Genomic DNA, 18,922 nt, shown 5'->3' on the forward strand with positions numbered 1-18,922 from the left:
ATACTGAGCAAGCATAAAGCGACAGTGGGAAAAAAAAACACCCATTAGCGGGAAGGAAAACCTCCAGCAGAACCGGGCTCAGTATGAACGGTCATCTGCCTCGACCGACTGGAGGTTACAGAAGACAGAGCAGAGACACAACAAGAGAGACAAAAAGCACAGAAGCACACATTGATCCAGTAATTTGTTCTACATTAGATGGTAATAGCGGGTGAGCCTGTCTTCCCTGGATGATGTCACAGTTAACAGAACGTCTCAAACCCAAACATTTACAGTTTCACACAGAAAACACTCAAGCGTTGACCTTGATTAACCGGGTAGAGTGTAACTCCCTGAGCCTTCTTGAGTGCAGCTGCTTACAGGCTTTTAAAGAAGATAAGTCAGGGGTGATTTTAGGACCTCATGCTTTAATAATTCCATGCATATTTTATAATAATTAATACATTTTGTCTCAAGATGTAATGCAGGGCTGACATACAGTCCTGACACATCGAAATTATGCATAAAGGCTGAAATATGCTAATTTAAGTCTGTTAACGTGGTTCTGAAAGTCACACAATGAGTCCCATTGGCTGGTGGTAAGTGATCATTAATGAATCCAGCTGGTAGTTTTGTCTTTGCCAGAATAAAAATGTTTAGTTTTGCATGACCCATTCTATTCAGTAACAAGAATAATGGGAGAATTGTAGATTCAGAAACTTTTTCTGAACCCCTTTCAAATTAACTGCAAGTTATTTAGATGTAATGACTTCACTAGGGTCCGGAAGAAGAAGAGGAAGGCCTGCTGGAGAACTGTTTTATGGTCAGGAGAGCCAAAGATCTCACTAGTTGGCCTCAGGGATCAGCAATAGTATGCTCAGAGGTAGGGCTTCACAATTAATCGCATTTTGAATATAATCGTGATTTAAAAAAACGCAATTTCCAAATTGCAGAGGTCTGCAATTTTTGGCTATGTAACAATTAGGGAATTAGACACGTCCATTAGGTGTCAGTAAAATGTTTAAAGTGGGTTTGCCTCCACATGGAAGTGAAGACAGTTGCAGCAGTGAGATAATCTAATTTTATTACTTGTTTTAGAGTTTATATAATCATACATTGCATTAAGTACAGGTCAATCAGTTTAATACATAGACTTGCTTGTTGGTTGGACTTTGCACTTTATGTTCAACAAGGATCATTGTCCAAATCAATTAAAAGCTGTTCTCTTGAATAATATTCTGATTAATAGAAACATTAAAAGTTCTTGTTTTAAATAGTCCTTGTTTACAAACATCTTTATTTAGAGGCCATTTCTGTTGCTTGTGGTTAACGCAGAGAAAAGTAAAAATTGCAATTTTGGTTGAATTATATTGTAGGCAGAACGCAATCATTTCTGCTCCGAGTTTAGATGCTGTGGGTCTTTTAGCAACTAATCTGTGCGGCGAGGAAACAAATTGATGTGTTCTTTGTATATGTTTAAAAAGACATGATAAATTAAACTTAAAAAAATATCGCAATTAGATTATTTGCCAAAATCGTTCAGCCCTACTCAGAGGAGTCAAGATGAGGCTTTCAGGTCTGAAAACCCAGGACCAGCTTTTAAGCATGTTGGTGGTAGCATCATGTCAGCTGCTAATGAATAATTGCTCAAAGTGGATAGAAAATCTAAAGAAAGTGGTTTAAAGCAAATTTCACCCACATACCATGGGGGTGTACGTTCACACGGGAGTCTATGGATCCTGTAGGCTGTCTCTGCAGCATACAGGAAAGAAATTGTGCATTTTATACAATAAAAATAAAATAACAGAAGTGTTTATATAGTATGTACATATTGGAAATAATTTCTAAAAAGAATGAATATAATGTAGAAAAAAAGTTGAATTTCTTAAAAAAAGTGATAAAATAAGGATAAACTACACAAAAAGATATACACTGTGTGTAATGGCAAATTGTTTTTTACACATGCTTAAAGCTGTGGAAGTGCAGTGGACCGTTAAGTAGTTGCAAGGAAATTAGCTTTGTTGTTTCTGAAGGGTTCCACGTGGCATTGGAACGGAGGCTGTTGGAGAGCAAACTGCTTTCTCTGTAGGATGTCATGAAGGCGAGGATAAAGTGCATAAGTAGCCTAAGTATTCACTCAGTGGCCTCCTGTACTTCACTGGCATCTTCCGTTCCTGCCCTGTAATTTTTCCAACTTTACTGACAAACATACAGGACCTGCTGACATCTCTGTACTGAAGCTGGTCCCCCAGCAGAGCACAGGGCAGTAGATGGCTCTCTGCTCCCACAGACTGGAACATGATCAGAGGGAGAACGTGCAACAACCCCATATTTGGTTCCTTAGCAATTCAAGCAGCCACAATGGAACCCTTCTTGTATATTGAAGTCAAGTTGCAGAGCTGTTCCTGTTTTGTTTTTGTTAGTTTATTTGTATTTTTTTATATGTTTTGGTCAGGCTTGTAAGGAACGCTCTGCAAACAATCCACTCCTTTGGTCAGGTTACAGTTAAATGTTTTAAATCATGTATACTTTTCTTTCTACTTCACAATTGCATACCACTTAGTGTTGGTCTTTTACAAGATTCCAATAAAATCCATCCATCCATACATTCATCTATCCATCCATCCATCCGTCTTTTATCACGTCTATCCCTTGTGGAGTTGCGAGAGGTGCTGGTGCCTATCTCCAGCTGTCAATGGGCAAGAGGCGGGGTACACCCTGGACAAGTCGCCAATCTATCGCACAGATTCCAATAAAATAAACGTGGAGACGTCCAAGGGGTATGAACACGTTTGGAGCCACGGTATCTGCAGATTAAATAGACCTAGAGATGTGAAGTGAAGTAATAGAGACAACTACAAGAAAGTAAACCATGGATGTTATCTCCAATGACAAACTGACATTATATGAATCAGATCATTTTTGTACATTGCTGCCAAGTAGTGCAGATCACTGTTTTAACTTTTTTGTTGATGACTGGAGGAAAACCAATAAATTATTACCTGATGATTCAGTGGTCTCTTTGATTTCATATGATATTGTTATGACAGCCATATTACTGAGTTACTGAGTATTTATAATTCTGAGTAAACAGATATATAGTGTTGTCAAGGAAACATTCTTGGGTCACTTTGGTTTTCCTTCCTCAGATTATGGAACATTACAACAATATTACAAACTCTCGACATAGCTGTGCTGATGACACACACGCTTATGTTTCCACTACATCACATGAGCAAAGTCCCCTGTCACCAAGTAAGTGTGTCCTAATATACTTAAAAGGGACAGAATTTTCTTGAGGCTAATGTAGAAAATGAATTAGTCTAGGTCTTCCCAAAAAGGTCAAGATTAAAGATCCACTAAGACTCTATCAAGCTAAAAATACAGAGGGCACTCAGTGTAGTTATGGATTTAGCCCTAAATATTAATCCCTCATTGTGCTTTCTGATTAGGCGCCAAACAGCAGTTCAGATTACCCACCCTTTTTGGAGTCCTTGGAGGGGTACTGGAGAGTGCCCCTGATTTACACTTTTAAGGGTCATTTTAAAGAACTTGTAACATCAGGGGCTTCATCTCAGACCCGTCAGTACCCCTGTTCCCTTTATAGGAGCCCTTTACAGTATTTAGTTATGCATTTTCCCCACTGTTTATCCCTCACATGCAGCGCATCAACGGGGGTAAAATCCGTCCACCGCACAGCCCAGAGCCCACTGACGAGAGCAATAGAGATTTGTCTGATCAGCGTGGCGACTGAGATGAGAAACCTGTCGCTGTGAAAGGTGATAATGGTTATAAACTGTAACAGTCTAGAAGTGCATTGAGCTGAAAAGAGGGACACAGTGTTGCTGCTGAGGGGAAAATGTTGACCATAAAGGCTTGATGAAACTCAGCCTGAATCACCAATCATTAACTGAATAATAAAGTATTAATACTTCTCTTTCTCTTTTTAACAAAAGTAGTACATATCTACTTCATTGTCTGGTGGGATAAAAATGAGATGGAGCTGACTCCACCGGCTCTTCCAGGGTCCGGTTAGCCCCGCCCCCAAACAAGCCAACCCCCCCCCCCCCCCCAATTACCATAATCTCACTCTTAACTTTTGATAAAAGTTGAGAGGTCTGGAAATAGGGCTTGGTCAGGAGTGCTCTGACCTTTTGTCTGTAGGGGTGGTTTACAGAAGCACCCTGCTGAGAGAGAGGCCGTCCTTGCTGGACTCTCCTTTGTGGCTGTGGGGGACGACTGAAAAACTGGAGTTGTCCTGTGGGAGCAAGCTTGTGCACTGATCGCACCCTGCAGGGAGGCTGTCTGTCTGAAAATGTGTGTTTTGCTCACAAACCCCTTCAGAGTTTCCTCCGTGTTAAATGTTTAGAATTCAATCTGACATAATTTTTCATCATCATGGCTTTAATATGGCACAACACCGTGCTATTATTATTTGTGCTACCACACAACTACGGTGTGTTCCAAATCTAAGATTTGTTTTCACTTTGCTCCACCATCGTTCGATAGTGCTATGAGCATTATTACCGCATTAATATGGAATATTAATGTTGATTTAATGGTGTTTTGTATAACTTTCGGATTATTATTATTACTCATTTAGCAAACAATAACTCTAGTGATCCCTGGCTTCCAAGAGGAATAATCTCAATAATAAAATCAAGTATCCTAAAGGTTACTGATTTTACTGAGCAAATCATTCTTTAAAATCTTATTTTATTTTTTATCAAACAATGTTTTGTTTGATAAAATAACAGGATTTGCATTTTGAATGGGTTGAAACAAATATCAAATGTTCTAAAATAGTTACCCTAATTTAACCTCATTCCACTTTCTTTAAGATGAACTTTGGTTCTCTAACTTATATCTGCAGAGAACCAGGATTCACTGAATCATTTTGATGATGATGATCAAGCATTTTATTTGGTCCTTTTTGTTGCTTTTCTGTGTACATAGTTCCTTAGCTTCTTTTTATCTTCTAATTTTACTTAATAATTTTAGTTAAGTTTCAGTAGCCTAGTGGAGAGGATTTGTTGTTTGAAATATAGTGTTAATTCAGACAAACTTGAAGAGAAGATGTCAAGTTTATTCTATATGTGTACAGAGTTTGCTGTTAAAAGATCGCCAGTGCTCGAATCATTCCTTTCAACTATTGTCCTAATATCAGCTGTTTGGGCTGATATTCACCGGGCAATACCAAACAGACTGAGAGTTATTTATTAAACATTAAATGACTTAAAGCAGTGTGTAATAGCATAACAAGGGACACATGTCTGAAGTTATGTTTTATTTCATGAAGTGATGTTGTTATAATACAAAGTACATCAGGATTTCTAGTGTGTTTCATATAGAACTTCATAAAGTAATAGTAACTGTGAACAAAACTACATGTAAATGATGTGTATGCATGTTTTATTTAAATCATTTTGTGAATTTGAATTATAACTATGTAGACTGCCTTCACCTACATCTTCTCAGTTTTGGGCACAGAGTTGACATTTCTCGTGATGATTGAGAGCAGACACAAAGGCTGGAGAACTAATAATGTAATAATGTAATAATGAATAAACTATCTTTTAATCCATTATCACTATTTGGTGGTTTATGTAATAAACTTTCAAGCTGTTTGGTATGGGGTGCCCAACATCTCTAAACAATTAAAATCAGTGTTTTAAGTAGCTTTAATAGCTTCAGACTCGCAAGGAAATAGATGGCACTGTGACATAAGAGAGGTTGTCCAAAACTGCAGGTTTTCAGATACTTTTGATACTGCGACAACTGCTGGGCTGAATGAGCATTTCAGTTTTATCTGTTCAGATGAATTTAACAACAAAATGTAAATTTTTAAAGCAATACATATGGTGCTGATTGGGCTTTTCAAATCATTTAAAAAAGGAATTATTGAATAGACACTGCAATATGAAGTCAGGAAATTAAAGACATTTGATCCTTGTCACCCAATCACCTAACAGCTGCTATGGATAAACCGAATTGAACTCCAGGACATAAACAAACGTGATGCTGTCTGATACCTCACCCTGTTGACTCTGTTGCTTCCTTCAGCTGCCAGCTGATGACTCAGGGTAATGGATTAGTGTGCCAGGTGGTGCTGTGGCCGAACCTGCGTGGAGAGGCTTTAGTCACAGCTTCACACACCCTTTGACTGAGGCACAGACAACACACAGGTAGGTTCTCTCTTTTTGAAGTCATATGTGACTGATGCAAAATGCAAACAATGATTTTAAAGATTACTTTTAATATGGAATTTCTGTTTTCTGTTTACTGTCATATTTTCTTTGCTGCCATTTGGCGTCTGTCCACTTCAGGGCAAGCATCTGGCAGGGATCTAGAAAGTAATGCCTCCCTTAGAAAACCTAAGAGTGCATAGGTACAGCAATAAGTTCTTCCGTGTGTGTTATGTGAGAATCTCAAGTACACAGTTCCTCAATGAAAGCCAGGTGTGTCTTGGAAGGCCTCTCAAAGATCAGAAAGAAAAATCATCATTAAAATTACATACAAACTCACTTTCTTGTGAGAAGAGACACAGACAGACTTTGTTGTCATTCAGCTTCCTATTCAGAATGTACATTTGAGTGAAATTTTGTTGCAAGCCTCCAAGTAAAAACATTACTTATAAAGTGGTGCAGAGGATCCATCAAGCTTTAAATTATGACCATTTTATTACAACTTTGGTAGAATAAATAAATATACAGCAGTGAGTAACATGAAGTAACATCAAGATGACAATAGTATGTCTGCTGTTACCATACAGCGCTGTTTAAAAGGGATTAGTATCTTTTTAAACATTTTGCACGGGACTGTAGATAGAAACTTGCTGTGGTTTAGCTTTACAGGAACCTCTTAATTGGCACTAGAATATGTGCGTCAAAGACCACAAAATAAGCTTAAGGAACATCTGTTTTCTCTGCTAAAGGAAGTCCTGCACCATCTGTCTGCTCGGGGGTTTATTCTCACTGAAGCACATATCTGATTAACTTTCAGTGGACAGAAGGAGAAGAAGCTGAGCGTGTTGTTCTGACGTCACTGCACACAATTACTTACGCTCGACATGTTTGACAGAGACCATCTGTTTAGAGTTACTTTCTTTTCACTGATACAATGCCACAGACCTGTATAGTGTACAACAAGAGAGCACCTGGGTTAATTGCTCTGCTGGTTTGGTCCTTTTATCTGGATTCAATTGTGTAACACTCAACACCAAAATAGAGAGGTTGGAGTGAAGTCACGCAGGTTTTCTGGGAACGTAAACTGATTTAGACTGCGACTTTTCTTGATACTCTTGCACACAGGAAACAGTCCTCTGCTTCTCTGTTGAACTGAAGAGTGACTCCTGAACACGTCTTTCAGGGACTTTAACACTTGTTCCAACTGTAAACATGTAGGTAACTCCTTAGTAAGGAGACTTTAGAGAAGACGTGCTTTTGGTCAGCAACAGATTGGACTCATCAGAATGCTCTTTGTCCTCTTGTGGCTTCTAAGATCTTGACAAGAACAGAATGTAAGCTGCCTGTTTACAAAATACCGTATCTGCTTATGGCCAGGGTATTTCAGTTAGTGATGTGAGAGTTTATGCAAATCCCACACCCAACATGTAGAACACACATGATAGAGATGATATTACTTGGCATGCTGTTACTATCTTGATATTATTACAGAAATCCTGGATAACGTGAAATTATGGCTCATGCAGGAATCAGCTTGTGCACATAAACAAGGAATTTGACTTTAGTACCACTTAGCTCTCAATGAAAACATTTTAGATATAAATATCTAAAAAGGGACATATTTATTTGTAAATATATATATATATATATATATATATATATATATATATATATATATATATATATATATATATATATATATATATATATATATATATATATATATATATATATGACCGACCAGACTCGTGCAAACTAAAACTACAACCATTTAGCTTTAGTGGAGGAGATGCTGCCAACACCATCTAATTGTAATGCTTTCTATGTCTGTTTCAGTGGACTAAGCAGCATGGAAGGTGTCCCACTGAAGACGCCCCAGGCGGTGGCCTTACAAAATGTCAGACATGACGTGGAAGTAACTATGCCTGATTACCTCACCATACTGCGTAAAACAGAGGTATGAATTCTTTCCTAATGTATGTATGTATGTCTTTATGTGCCGTAGTTGTGTGTGTGGTCAAAAATTACATGGAACTCTGAGGTTAGTTTGTGTCAGTTACTAAAATTTGTTTCTGGAGCAAGAAAGTGCAGAAGTTGTGTTGAATACATTTCATGGTAACAGTGTAAGAGTGGAAGCCTCAAAAGGGCTAGTCTTCAACAAACCTTTGGTTGTCCCTGATCCTGATTTTCCATCTTTGGTACACTTTTTTGCCAAAAGTAATATGTCCTCTGTCTTCACTATTCAATTGTCATCCCCTTTTTAGACCGCAAGGATTTTCACCATCTTTAGGAGTGTATTTATGGGAATCTTTGACCATTCTTCCAGAATGGACAGTGATGTTGGATGGGAAGGCCTGGATTGCAGTCTCAGCTGTAATATATCCCACAACTGTGTTACCAGGCAGAGGTCAACTTTCTGCAGGCCTGTATGCAGTGATGTTTCTCCAATCCAAACCAGCTTATCCATCTCTTTACAGAACTTGTTTTGTTCACTATTGAGCAATCACAAAGGAACAGGAAGAGTCCATCCCCAGACTGTTCCCACAAATAAGTATTAAGAATTCCTTTCACTGGAACAACAAACAGCCCCAAATAAGATTCCCCTCTGTGGTAAACATTACACTTGCCCCAATGCAGTGAAGCAACTGCATGATTTGTCAGTCCAGAGAATGTCTCCACAGTTTGAGAGTGTGGTGGCGGTGTGTAATACATCACTGCATCTGATGCTTTGCTTTTGATGATATTTGCCTTGGATACAGCTGCTTGGTCATGGAAACCCATTCCCTAAGGCTACATAAGATGCATTCTTGTGCTAATCTGAAGACCACCAAGTCTGGAGGCTTGTAGCCATTGACTCTGCTGAAAGTTGGCTCACTAAATGCCTTAATATTGACTGACCCAGTGCAGTGATTTTATGTGGCTTACCACATGTGGCTGTGTTGAACATATTGGGAACATGTTGTTCCCAATATGTTCTCCCTAACATATTGGGAACCTCAGACGTGGCACATAGGTTAGGGAGTTTGTCTTGCAATTGGCGGGTTGCTGTCGTTGTGTCCTTGGGCAAGATACTTCACCCGCTTTGCCTGCTGGCGGTGTTCAGAAGGCCCGGTGGCGCCGGTGCATGGCAGCCTCGCCTCTGTCAGTCTGCCCCAGGGCAGCTGTAGCTACTAACATAGCTCACCACCATCAGGGTGTGAATGTGTGTGAATGGGTGAATGACTGACTGTAGTGTGAAGCGCTTTGGAGGTTGTCATGACTAGTTAAAGCGCTGTACAAGTACAAGCCATTTACCATTTACCATATAAGGCACACTGGATTATAAGGTGCACTAAATATTCTTGCAATTGGCGGGTTGCTGGTTCGATCCCCCGCACTGACTGTCTCTGTCGTTGTGTCCTTGGGCAAGACACTTCACCCGCGAGCTATCCATTTCTGTCGGGAGGACAGAGCAGTTGGACTACACCGCCCTGTTTCTAACATAAGGCCAACATAAACGTTACTTTTATATTTAATTAACTTACTAGGTTTATTGTTGCACTCCAGGCACGGGCTGCGAAAAGACTCCCATATATTTGGTCGTACTGTGCGCATACTGTGCGCATACTGTGAGCTTGGCAGACTCCACGCTGACTCTCCGCGGAGAGTTACCCTTCATAATCAAGCGTACATCTTTTGTGGTAAATTCCTACAATTCCCACCCTTTCTGCCAATAGGACGAAGCGGCAAAATAGATGGTAAAATGTGTGATTAGCTAGCTGATCACCCAGAGCTGTTTCTTTGCCAACAGGCTCCCACCTGTCAGTGAGAACAGAGAGGGACTGTGATGCTGTGCATCCTGGAGCCTGGTTGGAGAAGCTCAGTGTGTAAAGCTCAGTGTCACATATAAAACAGTTCGATGTAAAGACTTCTTGCCTCCGAGAAGTTTATAGTGTGACACATAACTCTATACGTGGAGTCCACGCAGTATGTGGGGGCCTTCATGAATGTACTTCTAGTTTCGACATTAGAAGTCAGGGAGTCTTGCCATACTAACACATTTTAACAGCTCTTTGAGCGCATTGTACCACATAAAATCGGTCAGTAAGCACAACCTTAATCGTATATAGGGCGCACCGGATTATAAGGCGCAACATAAATGTTTCAGAACATTTAAGGATTTTGAGTGCACCCTATAGTCTGAAACATATGGTATTTTATTTTATTATACCAATTGGTATCATGTGATACTTGATTGTATTCTATTTGGATTGGATGTAATTAGACGTGAGACTGGATTGATTCAAAGTGTATTTGGACCAAACTAGATTTGGACCAGACTAGATTTCTCATAATTGCAAATAAATTGGATCTGCTTGTCATGAAAAGTGTAATGAGATAATATTTGCCATTATATAATAACTACCGTACATTCAATTATTTAATAGTTGTGGAAATGACATGAAGAAGCTATAGCCATTGCTTTTCAAATTTACTAAAATGTTTATTTTGTTTTCCTTCCATATCAAAAAAAGTTTACTAGTTGTTTAACATATTTCCATCTCCTCAGGTCATAGTACTAGAGGTTTGGCTGTAGTCTAAAAGTGATGGCTGATTGGCCCATGTATTTAGGGTTACTAGAGGCTTTCACAGACTCTTTGTTTCATATCATAAATGGGTATTTGCTTTGAATGACTTAATCAAAATCCTACATGCAATATTATGTTTAACTTCTGACTTGTCAAAGATGTTGTTTTCTTTCAGTCTTAACAGTTTTAGTTTAGTCTAAATGTATTTTTTCTGAAGACCCATCCACAAGGTATGCCTCATACACTTTTAGCCATTTCCCTGCTTAAATGTACCTTATTTAAGTTGAGAACAGGGTGGCACAGTAGTCTGCAACAACGGCCTGGTGTTGCAATCTTGGTTTTAGGCCTGGGGCGTATATTCCTTCTTACTGGTTTCCTTCTGCAGTTCAGAAACATGCATGTTAGATATGGTTTAGTTAATCTTGAAAAGCATTAAGCAAATATTGAAAATATATTTCTAAATAACAGGACTCTACAGAACCTGATTAATAGCTGTTGAAGAAATTAATGTATTTAAATCAGGGGCACTGAGTGATAGAAACAAAACAGGCATGTCATTGTGTGCAGTGGAACAGGGTTAGATAACAATCCTAAATCTGAAAACAGCCGTTTACTCCATCGGTGCCCCTAGCTCACAAATACTAAAGAACATGATTCTGTTTGGTCTCTATGGCTAATTTAACCTGTCTGACATCATAAAAACAATATTTCTTTAAGTTAATAGGAAAATATTTCAGACTAAATTAAGTAACTAATTGCAAAACAATAAAAATAAAGACAGAAGCCATATAATTTCCGTTAATGGGATTAACAAAGAGTATCAATCTAAAAAGTTCTTAGCTGCAATAGAATAGGTTGTGACAGGTATGTTGTTTCCTGATTGTTTATACTGTATGTTGTTTCATTCCTTACAGTATGAGTTCAGCCTGGAGAAGTGGGTGTTGACTGGGCTACAGAATGGCCCCACCAACCATCAGCTGCCACAGCCATCCACCTCTTCGTCTGAACTTTTACCATCTTGTCCTCCATACTGGATGATGTTCAGCAGCCCACAGCAGAGTCGCCTGGCGAGCCGCCACAGTTCCGACTTTTGGGAACCGAACCCTCGACAACGCTCCCACAGCCTTAACCCTGCTGTCCTTCGCGCCACTTTTACCATCTCAGACTCGGAGGATGAAGGAGAGAATACTGCAAAACAAGGCAAGACGAACCAGATAGAAAAAGCTTGCCTGAAGGAAGAGTGTCCAGCTGTTTCGTGTCAGGCTGGTCAAAGAAAAGCACAGAGAGCTTTCATCCCGGACCTCCTGAATCCTCCATCTTGTCTTAGCAGCCTGCCACACAAACGCAGGAAGAATCTGCGGCAGTGCTCTGTCTCGGCAAATGATACGTCCCAAAAACAAGAATCCAACTCAGAAAGTCAGTCTTTGAGCCAATCCTCATACAAAGCTCCTAGCACCACGGCCAACACAATCAACAAAGCCAGAGACAACCACAAAACAGCAGATATGGTAAGACTTAATATAACATCTGAGCATTGTTAACTTAATACTTAGTGGAAAATAAAACGCTTTAGTCTTTTTCTTTTAGCTGAGAAAATACTCACTATGTGTGCCAATGACGTTTACTTTGTCAAGTATTATTAAGTCAAACAGAAATCTCTGTATACTGTATGTTTTGGACCATAAGGCGCACTGGATAATAAGGTGTGTTAAATATTCTTCCCAAGTGTGTAGTATCACTCTGCCCCTCAGTGTACACACATACCACCTGAGAGGGAGAGCTATCCGTCTCAGTTGGGAGGACAGAGTAGTTGGACGGCACTGCCATGTTTCTCACATAAGTCCAAAATAAACTTCAATATTATATTGAATTAGCTTACTTGTTTTATTGTTGCTAGCGTGTACTCCGGGCACGGGCTGCCTCACATGAATGCACTTCTAGTTTAGACATTACAGTCAGGCAGTCTTGTAGACAGCTCAGGGATCTGATCAGGTAGTGACAGTATACCGTGATGCCCTGAATATCCATTAACCAAAGTCGTATTTACACATTGTGACAGATGATTGAGCATATTGTACCATATAGAATCAGTCAGTAAGCACAAGTACGGTAATCATAAAGCGCACTATCAATTTTTGAGAAAATGTAAGGATTTAAAGTGTGCCTCATAGACTGAAAAAGATGGTACATTGAATTATCTTCAGTGCTGCAAATGATACAAATTCATAGTTCTGAAAAGTTCTGACCATCCATTCTAGAAAAAGAAACTCACCTCAAGTCTTCCAAGCAGAAGGTACCCAGTCGCAACAAAGCAAAATAATCTATTAATAAAATGTGAAACAGAAGCGCCACAGAAGCTGCAGTACCGATCCATGGCAAAACCAATGCAAGAGAAATTTGGACTTTCAAAGCCCAAACATATAATAAATTCCTAGAAATAATATATTCACAATGTAGTTTTGAAAAGGAATATTTTATCCACCTAATATGTAATATCAGAGTTTCTTTGCTTGTTTTGGGATGTGTTTACAATGTCTGTCCCTCTATTGGATCAGGACATAAACATACATGCACAGAAAGTTGTATTTTTCCATGTATGTTTTCATTGTGAGTAATCCATCAGTTATGAGTGAGTCCCAGTGCCCATTACCACTGTAATCCAAACTAAGATTTTAAAATTGTCATTTCCCCCCAACATGAGAACAGAAACATCTAAAGTACTTCACACCAAGTCAATGCTGAAATGGTTAATGATGACAACATTCACTGCTTTTTTAATGATTTATAAACAGCGCAGCGCTTAGTGTAATATGTTGGAATGAATGCAAAATATATATTTTGTATGCTTACCCTGGTAGAAGTCATTCAAACCATGATTCCAAATACAAGTAATGCAAATTGTTGTATACATGCAATCAATGCTGTTACTTCCCCATCTTCAGCAGTTCACATTTAAATTAACTTATTTGTCTTCTGTTTTAGGCCAAGTACACATTTGGTTCTGATGAGAACATATACAAAACAGTCCAACATAGAGTAAATTGATGTCAGGGAGTTTTTCTTCTATGTTAAAAAGAGCTTGTGGTTGATCTGTAGTTGATACAGATGCAGTTCATGCAGCTGATGGTTCCATCATAACAGATATGTCCTGCCTTTGCAGTTTAGTAGAAATCTGGTCATGTAACAGACAGGACTACTATGAAGACCATAACCAGATAACAACTCTTTGAGTTTATTTAGACTTGCTTATTTTAATTTAATCACAACATACTCAGTTCATTCACAGTTTCAAATACTGTGAAAACTGTATGAATATTACTTATTATTCTTTTGAAAAATTAAATCAGTTGTTGGGATCTGTTTTTCTTAGCACCTTTAAAATGCTTCCATGGATCCATGCTCCTAAAATAGACATAGTAAAGCCTGCTCCCTGACAGCAGACAGGCTACAAAAGGTTGCTCAGGATTAGAAAGTGTGGTCTCCGTGTGTCTCCGTCTTCCAAAGCCGTGCTCCGACCTGCTGTCAGCATTTCAGTGAATTTCAGCTGTTGAAAACCTGTAAAGGTGCCATGTAGTGCTTTTCGGTTTATTTCATGCTGGACTGCTGTGTCCTGTGTCCCTCAGATGCCTCTTAGACCAAACTCCTGGAGAAGTTCCCACAAAGCCGCACCATACGGGGGTCTTAGCTCGGCTTTGGACTCATCTGTGGAGCTCCTGTCAGCTCTGAGCCCTGAGGAGAGGGAGCTGCTTGGGGTCATCACCGCCCGGGGCTATCCGCTTCGCACTGCTATCATTGCCCTGCAGAGGGCAGGACAACAGACCCCAGATCAGGTTTGTTTTACATTCACCAAAAAGTATGCTGCCATGTAAGGAATCAAACACTGAGGCTGAAATGCAACATCACACTGGATATGGATTCAATTTGATTTCCTTCAGTGGACATATTAACAAATTAGTATGTCTGTTTACATGCTTGTCACACGGAACTTTTTCAAAGTCCTGACTGTCTGTTTAGCAGCAAATCAGCCAGTCACTTTGTAATCCTTCACTTAAAGTGGTCTTTATCAGTAGCTGTCCAGGCCTTCTGAATGTCATTTACAAATCTGAAAATAGAAAAAAGAACACCACAAAGCAGTGGTGGGCGTGGGGTTGTCGGAGGTGAAACAGAAATACCGTATACTAAGTCACTTTAAGCCGGTTTAAAAATAGAGCCAAGACTTCCACAGCTTGCTGTGTATTATGTGTTTTCCCATGACATGAAATGGCCTTTGCTCTGAGAAGAGTGAAGCTCAAACTGCAGGACATGGTGGGAAAGGGAACAACAGGAGAAGTTGCAATGGGAGACAGACACTTCTCCCATTAGACTGTTTCATGAAATTTAATTATGGACCATTAAAGTTAAGGACATTTTTTTAATTGTTTTATTTATATTTCCTCACATCCTCTCAACAGAAGCTAACTCTCATGTGAAATGAAGCAAAAACACTTTAGGTTGTTTGCTTCTTTTTTTTTTTGTATATTTTCTCCAACATATAGCACAGAAAGTCAGCCGGGCTCAATTAGTCTCACAATTGTCAGATGAAGTTCAGTCGTCTCTGTTTACCCACATTCTTTTGTCATTAAACCTGAGCTCAGCTGTCAGCTGGTTAATCTCTGAGATAACAGTCCCTAATTGACAAATTTAATTATTGTGAAGTGCTACAGTACTTCGGCTCGGATTGTTTTTCAGATGAGATCAGACTTTATAGGATTCATGTCCAAGGATAAAAGCTCAGCCTCTGATCAGAGCCTCAACTTCTTGCACTTGCAAATCCACCCAGTATGGACACAATAGACTAAAGGAAAACAGCAGGAATCTGTCAAACGCTCTGTATGTCACAACATGATACAACTATTGAAGCTCATCCATGATAACCCCTTACCTCTCGCATCAATAACATCACATGTTCTGCTTATTTTCATCTGTACAACATTAATTGCCTTGGTCTCTCCCTTTCCCCTCACTCTGCATCCATTCTTGCTTGTAGCCTTGTCACCTCCCATGTTGATTACTGTAACTCTCTTCTCTTTGGTCTTTCTTGAAAATCGCTCCATAAGCTACAACTGGTTCAGAATTCATCTGCTCGCATTCTTACCCAAACCCCCTCATTTCATCACATCACCCCAGTCCTACAGCAGCTCCACTGGCTCTCGGTTCGATCCAGAACAGAATTCAAAATCCTCCTGTACAAATTCAAGGCCATCCACAACCTCACTCCCCCTACCTTTTTGATCTTTTTCACATCCCTGCTCCTTCCCGCACCCTTAAATCCTCTTTTTCCAACCCATCCGCAGATTTTGTTTTTGTTTCATTGGGTCAGAAAACAAGCTGCCCAGAAATACCACTCCGACATTTTCATTACACTAGTTTTATAAACTGCAGGACAATAGCTGGGAGATTTATATTTATCTATATTTGATAGAGTGAACTTCAGGTTTATGGGTCAGATTTAAACACTGACCCATAATCTGGAAGAAGTTAGATTACATTATAGATCCAAATTACCCAGTGGGGGTTTAGCTCTGGAGGTGTAGGCATCTTTAATATTCCCATAACACCTATCCAGAATCTTATTATATCTGGTATTGCACTGCACATATTGATAAAATTCAGGTAAAGTTTTATTCAAGCTGGAGTGATTGAAATCACCCAACATGAACATGGGAGTATCTGGTTTGTTTTAAAGATGAAGGTGTACTGTCTGAGATTTGGCTGGCTGCTCTCGAGGCGTTCCCACTTGGTGGAATGTAAACAACACACACAATATGTTTGTGAATTCCCGGGGAAGATAATGTGGTCGAAGGGTCACACACAGGAGTTCGAGGTCAGCAAAGTTGCTACACCATCTATCTCTGACATATAAACAAACCCCTCCCCCCGGGACTTACCGGAGACCCAGGGGGGAGGAGTTTGACACATAACTTACTTGTTCCATGACCAACAAGGACTTATGTTCTGGTATTAAGCTGTTCATTTTATAGACCAACTAGATCATGTCTTTAACTGGTACATTTGCAAGTCCTCTGTGCTCAGGCAAAAGACTGCGTGTGTTAATACCGTTTGCAATGTTTTCTATCTGAGGGTTCTTCAGATCTACTATAATACAGCCTTTAAGGACTTTGATGGAATATATTTAGTAAAAGTTATCACAAATGGAAATGTCATTTCCATTTCAGATGAATGAAGTGATTTTCAATTGTGTTGGATTGAATTGAACTGAAGTCCAAACAGGATTAAAGCAGCCAAAATAAATATCAATTAAAATGTTTTTTTTTTTTTTTTTTGTTTTTTTTTACTGGCAGTCAGATAAATTTTTTAAGCCTATGGAAGTTTTTGCTTAGGTTTTTCAGACTACTGCCAGGGAACGACTGGTGACCAGCCTGCAGGACTGAACATGTTTAAATGTGTTTCTGTCTGCAGATCTTGAGTTACCTGGTAGCATGTGATCACCTGTGTCAGCAGGGCTATGACATGGTTCAGGTGGAAGAAGCCCTTGAGATGTTTCAGAACTGTGAAACAAAGGTACGTAACAGTGAATGAATCCTGAAGACTTGACTCTTGTGAGCTGACGGGGTCAGTTTTTAACTTGGGACTTTTTCCTGTTTAGGCCGAGGAATTCCTACACCTTCTGAGTCAGTTCAACGAGATGGGCTTCCATCCAAACACCATCAAAGAAGTGCTGCTTGTCCATGAAAATCACAGAGAGCGGGCGCTTGAGGAGCTGATGATGCGTGTGGCCTGACAATGCAGCAGCACACACTAAGTGGATAGTGGTATTTAGCAAAAATATTCCACCTTTGTTCACATGTTCTTCAATATTATGACTTTATATATATTTTTTTATACAAAATCACTCCAGTTAAACACTTGGTATTTTCTTATGATTCATAGGACATTTCTTTCTATGTAAAAGTTGTCTTTATATTTGAGAAGTAGGTCATGAATTATAGCGACTAATCTTCAATTATTTTGTTACCAATTGTATCTCTGGAAGCAAGGAGGGTTCAGATATGACAGACATGTTTCAACAATTTCCCTCCTTGTATGTGTTTGACAAGATGTTTAGATCAAAGGCATTGTTTCAAACAGGTTTTCATCTGTCGATCTGACTCATTGCAGAGTGAAGGATTGTGGGTATTCCACCAAAGCATGTGGGACTGCATTTAGTGCTACAAAAAGCTGACAGCTGCATCTTAATGATTTTAACAGTGGGAATTCTGCCCTTAACTTTTCCGATCTATGCTGAGGTACAAAGTTTAGCTTTGTAAGGAAACCCACCACCAAGAAACACCCAGGCATAATGTGGAGAGGGATTTTCTTTTTCAAGACCCTATTAAAGGAGTACAAAGAGAAAACACAGCTTGAATATGTACTATTTGTTCTGTTTCTAATTGCTTTACCATAATCTGTATGCCATGCTGTCTGAGGCATTTAGTCTTAAAGGTCTTGGGTTTTTAGCAATTTCGCTTGTCTTTTCAAATGCTGTTTTTTTCCCCAGCTTGGCATTGCTGGACCACACACTTAAATGATCCAGAACAACAAGTTTTCATAACTCCTGCTTTTATTGAGGTGGGCACACCTGCTAAGTACTATCCCTCTCAAACCCTAAGAAAGCAATGAGGGTGTGCTTAGTTTTTTTCCCATGTTCTACATTTCCATTTTTGTTTTTTGTTTGTTTAATAAAAAACAGTGTACAATTTGTTCTACTTTTTTATACATTTGAAGTTAGATTTGTGTAATTTTAGAACTTCATAAATACCATATTATTTGATTTATGCCCTGATGTATAGAATCCTAAAACTGAAATAGAGTGTACTTTCTTTTTATCAAGACTATCTGAGTTTGAAGAAACTTCTACACGTTTAAACTCTCCATGCTGCAAACACTTTCTGCTCTTTTTCACTTTACTGTATCACCGAAACAAGTGTGTTCCATCACAAAAAGGTAATCTGATTGAATTCAAAAACTTCTTAATTTTTTCACATGTATACTAAATAAATACATAAGAACTAAAGTTTTGTGCCTGTACCTTTGCTTAACAGACAATAAATGCTTCATTTTGGAGTTAGATGGATGCAGCAAAGCAAGGATGTCAAAGTTATACATGAACATACCCTTCAAATATGGTGTTTTCACACTATTTTAGAAATC

General features: G+C 39.1%; 1 protein-coding gene across 2 annotated transcripts; it reads left to right on the plus strand.

Moving 5' to 3' along the window:
- The first annotated feature begins 202 nt into the window (after nucleotides 1–202).
- ubap1lb (ubiquitin associated protein 1-like b) lies at nucleotides 203–18,785 on the plus strand. 2 transcript variants are annotated; one of them, XM_036136310.1, is made up of 7 exons: nucleotides 203–862; nucleotides 6,043–6,164; nucleotides 8,001–8,121; nucleotides 11,647–12,240; nucleotides 14,356–14,562; nucleotides 17,192–17,293; nucleotides 17,379–18,785. In XM_036136310.1, the coding sequence occupies exons 3-7, from the start codon at nucleotides 8,014–8,016 to the stop codon at nucleotides 17,511–17,513; spliced, it is 1,146 nt and encodes a 381-aa protein (XP_035992203.1). In that variant the 5' UTR covers nucleotides 203–862; nucleotides 6,043–6,164; nucleotides 8,001–8,013; the 3' UTR covers nucleotides 17,514–18,785. The 2 variants fall into 2 exon arrangements, with proteins under 2 accessions (XP_035992203.1, XP_021171653.2); XM_021315978.2 differs by lacking the exon at nucleotides 203–862 and having other exon boundaries at nucleotides 5,563–6,164.
- Nucleotides 18,786–18,922: the final 137 nt, after the last annotated feature.

The sequence above is a fragment of the Fundulus heteroclitus genome, chromosome 4 (assembly GCF_011125445.2).
Source record: "Fundulus heteroclitus isolate FHET01 chromosome 4, MU-UCD_Fhet_4.1, whole genome shotgun sequence".
Lineage (NCBI taxonomy): Eukaryota > Metazoa > Chordata > Actinopteri > Cyprinodontiformes > Fundulidae > Fundulus > Fundulus heteroclitus.